Genomic DNA, 8,000 nt, shown 5'->3' with positions numbered 1-8,000 from the left:
GTGTGTGTGTGTGTGTGTGTGTGTGTGTGTGTGTGTGTGTGTGTGTGTGTGTGTGTGTGTGTGTGTGGTGTTTTGCAGGCATGAACATGAAGCTAGCTCCATAGTGGAGGATACACAAATATCACAGATCTTCTAAATGGGTGAAGTGGGTGCAAATCTGGCTTCCACTTCAAGCTTGATTAGCAGCAGCACTTTGATTGCTCGCATATGCTTTTCTCTTTTTTCCAAATCAATTCCTCTTATGTTGACATGAGAGGCGTGTCATTCCTGTCTAGTTTTACAGGTTTGATGGTAAATCATTTCCTCTTTTCATGCCTCTGCCTGTGAACTTCCACTGTAGGGCTCTGTTGGCTTTATGCTCTTGTTGCAGCATTACAACATGATTTATAACACTGATCACACAAGCAGTTACTGTGCTGTCATCATGGTTTGATTTTCTTTAAAAAAAATGTTTTATTGCTTTCTAAATGGACAGGTTTTCTATTTAAAAAGAAATAAAATTGGGGGAGAGTAAATGCATTGTGTCATATTTTTCTGTCTCAAGCAACAATCCCTCATGCTTATAGCTTCCCTGTACCAGCTCACGTACTCTGTGTGTCACGCCACACATTCTTCTCTTCCTCCCTTCTGGTTTATGTGTTGTAGAGTCTTCATCTTATATAATAAAGCTCTTTGAACGGGTATGTAATTAAATGTAAAAAAAACAAAACAAGACATAACAACCACGGATTATCAGAAACTGAGGATGTGAGGCCTGTTGTTAATCCATCTTTTGAGGCGTTCCTGCCCTGGCATTGATTACTAGTCCATAAAAAGAATCATTTCACAACAGGCTCAAACTTCAAAGTTGTAGTAATTTAGATTGTGTGAGCAATAACATGTCAGCAACAATCTTGTCCCTCAGAAGCTCCACTGGAGGAAAGTGGGAAGGAGTTTCATTTACTGGTAGTTCAGTAACCTCTTCCTGGACTTTTCAACGACACTGAGCAGTAATGTAAAGCTTTCCTAACATAAGGCTCTATCTTATCATTCATTAAAATGAATACAATCTTTTCTGGCTGTAAATAGAATAGAAAAGCACTGAATAAGCACTGAACATCACAATGATATATGGGAATATGACAGTAAATACTAAATATTAAACATTATTGTGCAGCACATAAGATCAACAGCACACAGTGTGCTTTGAGGTAGGAGCCAAAAAGGGTGTAGTTTGTGGGTGTGATCACCCGTGTGTACACCTGTGAGCATGGACGCGCTTGTTTTTAAAAGGTTCATGTAATGATCTGCTAGAGGGTGTGGGGGGGCCACAGCCCCGTCCTCCAGGGCATGAAGCAGGTATGGAGGAGATCAAGACTCCAGACATCCAGAGGCCCCCAGAACACAAGAAGAGACCAAGGAAGACCAACAGAGGGGCAGCCGCGCCACTGTCCCAGAAAGAGCTGAGGAGAGTCCCAGATGAGGGCTCACTCAGCAGCCGCGGAGCAGAAGCCAGGGGGGGTTGCAGTGACGCGCCCGTGAGCTCCGCCGGCAGCCAGCTGTGCCTGAGTGACCGAGCCCCAGGCCGAGAGCCCGGGGGCACCCCACCTCCGAAGTGGCCCGAGCGAGCCCCAGGCTCCAGGCCCCGATAAGCGGCCGCCAAGGAGTGAGTCGGTGTGTACCTGGACGCCCATCCCCGGACACAAAGAACCACCAACGCACCGACACCTGAGGGAGTCCGCCACTGGCAGGGGAAGTGGTGACTAAGGCAATTTTCACCAGGAAATAAAGTGCTTGTATTACTCCCTTCTTCTAGCTCAAAATTACTTGCCACGTGGCAAGGACCCGTCATGGTCACACTGCGAGTGGGGGATTTGGACTTTCAACTTAACCTCTTTAAAGCACGGAGAGAGGCTGAAACTGCTTCTCTAGTGAGTCTGGTAAGGGAAAGAGATGAGTTTGGGTAGGAGGTGCCAAATTCCACCAATCCCGCCTCCCTCCATTGTGATAACCAACTCCAGAAAGTGGATGTTGCTGCATTGCAACAGCATTTTGCAGATTACTCTATTTCTCTTACCATACAGAAGTGCCTGGAGGCGACTGCTCGTGAGTTGGCACAACATAAATAAAACTGAATTGAATATGCCACTGTTGAAATGTGCACATACATACAAGGAAGACAGAACCTTAGCTCAAACAAGAACAGGAAACATTTCTACTTGTAAAACTGTAACATTTGGTCTCGTATTAAAAAGGGGAGCCCAATGCTACACATTGGGAAATCAGGGAATATCATTTTTGATTAGACAATGGTTTAAGTTACTGTTCAAATGATGGCTTTTTGTTTCACTTCATACATTTTGTTCTCCAGAAGAAAGGGTATACAACATGACAACACTGTAGCCACAAATGCCTCAGAGGATGAGGAAGTAACAACTCTAAATTATCATATTTTTTCACTTCCTGCCGTTTGACTTGGTGAATGGCTTCCTGTGAGAGAAGACTTAGAGAATTGTTACACTATTTTAGGCAAATGTCTTGTCATCAATTGGCTCATGAGGATTCTGAGAAACCAGAATTTATTAAATTAATTGAATCTCCAAGTCTGTGTATATATTTAACATCCCTTTAATTATAATGAGTTTTATTGTTGTCAAAATAAAACAAAAGGCACCAAATCTTTAGAATGACACTATCAACCAAAGTTTTTTTGTTTGTTTTATATCTTAACAAAAAGCAATACTTGTCTTTACTACCCTCTTCTGTCTAAAAAAAACTAAGGATGTACAACTACAAACCTTTAACCATGAATTCGTAGGGCAGGCGTAATATACAGTACTGTGAAAAACTGTTATAAAGAACGCTTTCAGAAATATAAATGCTTGTTTATTGAACCCAAATGTATTCTGCAGCAGGACAACAACCCCAAACACGCAGCCACAGTCATTAAGAACTATCTTCTGCGTAAAGAACAAGAAGTACTGGAAGTGATGCTCCGGCCCCCACAGAGCCCTGATCCCAACATCATTGAGTGTGTCTGGGATTACATGAAGAGACAGAAGGATGTGAGGAAGCCTGCATCCACAGATCTGTGGTTAACAACCGACCAGCCGAGTTCCTTCAAAAACTCTGTGCAAGTGTACCTAGAAGAATTGATGCTGTTTTGAAGGCAAAGGGTGGTCACACCAAATACTGACTAGATTTAGATTTCTCTTTTGTTCCTTCACTTCATTTTGTTGATTGGTGAAAATAAATGATAAACACTTCCATTTTTCAAAGCATTCTTTGCTGAAAGCAGTTCTTCTCACCTGCCTAAAACCTTTGCACAGTACAGTAGGTTCTTGCCCATGGATACTATACGTATGTAAATCTAGATGGCCAGCAGTGGCAAGAATTAGTCTTGTGAGGAACTGAGAGGCTTTGAGACCATGGCTGCTCTCGGCATTTTGCCCAAAATGAGAGCACCCAAGGAGTATGAGTTATTCATGAGGTTGAGAAGTACCGGCCAGATATAATCAGGCTCACCTCAACGCACGACTTGGATTCTGAAACCAGTCTCCTGTCTCAGTCTGGAGTTGCTTGGCGAGAGGTAGCGGGCGTCCTAGTATCCCCTTAGCTTGCTGCCTGCACATTGGGGTTTCTCCCGGTGAACGAGAGGGTTTGTTCCCTGCTCCTTCAGGTCAGTGAACAGGTCCCGATTGTCCTCTGTGCCTATACGCCCCCAGCCTTCTTGGGGTCCCTGGGTGGGGGGTGTGAGGGTGCTCCACCTGGGGACTCTGTTGTCCTACTGGAAGACTTCAACACTCATCTGGGCAGTGACAGTGAGACCACGAGGGAGTTTCTTACTTAGTTTCTAAAAATAAAATTGTTACTAGGCTAAAATATAACACTAAAACATTTGGAGGTTAATGACAGCCCTTTTTAGCTGTGAAATCTTGTTTCAAGCTCTCCAGTAACAACTGACACACACAGACTTCTGTTGTATACAGATTAAAACACGAGGAGTATGGTGGCACAGTGGTTAGCACTGTTGTGTCAGAGCAAGAAAGTCCTGAGCTAGAATCCAGCATCTGGGCGAGACCTAAGGGTCACATGTGGTGTAACACACACGATCAATAGTGCAAGCCATACATAAGCTAAGATTAGAAAAAAGAAAAGGGGGGAAAAACATGCGTCAAACATCTACTTCACAAGCAACTCTTTACAGTCACCAGGGTCTCCAAGGCCAAAAATAAACAGAAATCCCACTCTTCATGGAAATAAAAGAAATCCTTACACTCTAGAGCAAAACCATCCATCCAAAAGCAAGTCTCGTTCCCGGTGGGCTCCGCCAGAGTGAAACCAAGAAAGAAAAATACCAGATGGTATCATGTCCCCATACTTTATAATTCCATCAATTTTAACAAAATCCTCAAGACCATTCACTGAAATGCAGCCCCAACTATCAGTCTCCATCGTGTTTCACAGATGGCTGCAGACGCTCATTACCTCTCTTTTGATGGTGAGTTAGACCAAAAATTTCAAATTGGTTGATATGAACTGTTGCTACTTTAAGCCTAGCCACTTCCTGTTTGCTTTTCTCACAGTTCCTTACCCTTATCAGCTTCTTCACACCTACACAGAGCTTTTCTGAAGAGCCTTCGGAAATAGCTGAAGGGCTGGATTTTCTTTTATCCTATTTCTTGAGAACATGACTTCCATCTACTGGAATACTGGATACTGCTAATATGCTGTAAATTGTTTTTTGGACCTGTCACTTCTTTTGTCCCGGTGTCCTCAGTTTAAGGTCGCATTGCACGCCATAATGAGCCGAGGTTTATAACAGCCAGGTAATATGCTTTACACATCACTTTGTTGTGCAAAATACTATTTTACTTCTGTCAAAGTCATCCAGACCTGCAGCCTTTCGCTCCTTGAGCTTTCACAGCTCACTCCTCAGCTGAAGTGTAGAAAGCAACAGTATGGTGGGGGAGAGTACACACTCTAACACTCGGCCTTTGTAAATAAATGGTAACTTAATAACTAATTATTCTGTTATTTATTTGTTGACAATAAAAAGAAAAAAGAATGAATTATGTACAGCTGATAAGATAATTACATTCTGATGAGATAAGAACATTTTTTGTATTAAGGCAATTACAAAGAAAAAAAGCACAACAAGCATCTGTTGTCTGCATAATGTGAGGCTGGTCACACAACATAAGAAACATTATTAAAATATGACCCCAGAACATTACATATACATGCAGTGTGCAGGTAAAACGTTTACAGTGAACATATTTTAATCAGAACACAAATACTTTCCTGAACCTATGAGTGAACAAACTTAAATAATTACAAATACCACCCTCCCAAATGGTACATGAATGTGAGGACTTTCTTGGCCTTTCACACTGGAACATTTGCTCTTTACCTCTAATATTGCCATGACCAGACCTAGAGTACACCTTGTGCTTATCTCTGAAATACTAATAGTTTTGGCAAAACAACAGTATTTGTCATCCTGGGAAAGAAAGTCGGTCCTGTGAGTCTCTTGTGCAACCGAGTGTAATTTGAACCCTGTGAAGGCCAGTAACAACAAAAGCTGCTACTTATTAGGGAGGTGAACTGTTGAACATGCTGAATCCTTTCTGGTGTTTTACAGATCACAATAGAGAAGCAGCGAGGACCACAGAGCTTCATTTACACAAAATGTTTTATGTGTAAGAATCCGATAAAACATTTTCATGGTGAAGACTGAGAAACTTACATAATAATGTTGCACATTCGCGGATGTTAGTTTGCTGTTTACAGTTTGAGCTGCAGGTTGCATCCAGGTTCACATGGCACCGTTTAAAACAAAACTGAAGAAATTTAGCCAATATAGACTTAAACTATAACAGCCAGCAACACATTTACGACTTGCTGTCTGCTTACAGCAACAGAGTTGGAACAACAGCACTATCTTAAATCACTTAATTTAAATAATCGGTGTCTGTTGTTTCAGAGTCTCCCAGCACTGTGTCACCTCCAGAACGTATACTGAGCTTTAGGAAGACTGAAACAGGCTAAGAAACAATGATGGGGTACAGTCAGCATCAAACACCTCACAACATACTCAACCACATCTTGAACTGAATCACAACCATCAACCAAAGTTTATTCTGTGATTCAGCTTCATGGTTTTTATATTTTCGCAGAATTTTTCTGGTTTAAAGTTATGATTGTACTGAAGTATTCAGTGGTGTCCAGCTTCAAGATCATCCCTCATTGGAGACCCGGTTTGCCTCACAGGTTGCCCTGATGTCAGTGCTCCACAACCCCCAACTCTGAACACTGGCAGTCTGTCAGGGTGCATTCCCCTTGGCTCAGCTGCCATACAGAGATTGGATTATGCACCTTGCTGTTGCAACAAAACCACTACTTTCTTTTCCTCATGTTGGTCTCCAAGTGGCCCAGCTTCTCATAGGACTGGTAGAAGACTTCCAGCTCTGAGCAGCCCCAGGCCCTCCAGACACACAGGCACCACTCCATGTTTTCCTTCTGAAAACCACATACGACTGTGTCCTTCGCCACTAGCGCTGCTTCCCTCAGGATTCTGAGAGAAAGAGAGAGAAGAGGAAGTGACACAGTGTACAGTGTGTGGGAAGGGAGATAAAGTCATTTATTTGACCTCCTACTGAACTTTAAGTGTTCATATTCAGATTCAAGCTCCACAGATCAAGACTGCGCTTGCTTTGTTTTAATACACTTCCCATACTTTCATTATCTGCCATATTTGGTTTGTGAAGCAGTTCATAAGTTGGCTGCATGAAAGCCTTCTTGTAAAACTATAATATAACTTTGCTTCTAAGGCTGATAAACCTTTTCTGACTGGTTGAGAGATGTAATCCAGATTACACATTTGACAAAGCTGAAAAATAACCGGTAGGTTCAATTCAATTCAATTTTATTTATATAGCGCCAAATTACAACAAAAGTCGCCTCAAGGCGCTTCATAGGTAACAGTTGAACAGAATGTATTCATCAGTAATCAGTGAGACAAAATATTGTGTCAATGAATAAACAGTGGGTTTCTAAGATTGGTTTAACCACGTTTGGCAGAAAAGAACTATGTATCTGAAAAAAGAATAAACTAGTTAAAAAGTAAATAATACAAAGCTTTACATTTCCCATCATGTCTGGTGAAGAAGAAATGAGCTCACCCCAAATACGAACATCCAGGCGGAGTGAGGACAGCAATGACGCGGCCCTGTAGCTGATTAGCAAGTGGCTGTATTTCGATGACCATCACATCACCTCCACGCCTGCCAAACAACACACACATAGCACCCAATACATTTAGCAAAGCCTGTGTACTGTATGTCACTGAAATATAACACTTTGCTATGTTGCTGGAGAAGGTTGTACCGGGTGCTAGAAGTTCAAACCACAATTCCTAATTTAAAGATACGAACAATAATAATAATAACTTTATTTATAAAGTGCTTTCAAACAAAGTGCTGTACAACTGTTTAAAACTAAAGAGATAAAAGAAAATAATAATAATAATAATAATAGGTGGAACTATGCCTAACCTATCAAACCTGTCATGAAACAGTTTGATATGACCACGGCATTTAACATAGTTGTTAAAGGATAGCTCACCTTTGAATTCAAATACTCCTAATTATGGCTTTTTTTGGGATACATACCAATCAGCTGCAAATTAAATGTGAATTAAAATGAAAACCACGGACAAGTGATGTCAATACACTCATCATCATGTTTCCTCAGTGTTACATTGTTGCCACAGTGGCAGTAGCTTCTCAAAGCAGGATAATATCCTCAAAAACATATCAACAGCAGCTCAGAGGCCTGGCTTATCCAAGTGGGCATTCAGTCTACAATAAGCCCAAAAATGGAGGTCCCACAACATGACTCATAGGATCCAGATGTGCCAAACACCAAGTGACATAGTGGATGTAGGACATCCTGAAAGGTCCTATGAGCTTCCTCCGAAGGGTGGCTGGCCTCTCCCTTAGAGATAGGGTGAGACGTTC

The 8,000-nt window shown here is 41.8% G+C and overlaps 1 protein-coding gene across 1 annotated transcript in view; it reads right to left on the bottom strand.

Annotated features, from left to right (window-relative positions):
* Positions 1–5,765: 5,765 nt before the first annotated feature.
* LOC102207334 (leucine-rich repeat serine/threonine-protein kinase 1-like) overlaps positions 5,766–8,000 on the bottom strand; it is a 19,443-nt gene continuing 17,208 nt past the window's right edge. The window contains exons 11-12 of the mRNA XM_005742870.2: positions 7,164–7,265; positions 5,766–6,556 (exon numbers count right to left, since the gene is read on the bottom strand). Coding sequence (XP_005742927.2) covers positions 6,379–6,556; positions 7,164–7,265 — 280 coding nt within the window. The 3' untranslated portion in view covers positions 5,766–6,378. The remainder of the gene's footprint in view (positions 6,557–7,163; positions 7,266–8,000) is intronic.

Source organism: Pundamilia nyererei, unplaced genomic scaffold (genome assembly GCF_000239375.1).
Source record: "Pundamilia nyererei isolate P.nyererei 1_Seehausen unplaced genomic scaffold, PunNye1.0 scaffold00124, whole genome shotgun sequence".
NCBI classification, from domain to species: domain Eukaryota; kingdom Metazoa; phylum Chordata; class Actinopteri; order Cichliformes; family Cichlidae; genus Pundamilia; species Pundamilia nyererei.
This window is presented reverse-complemented; position numbering and strand designations above follow the sequence as displayed.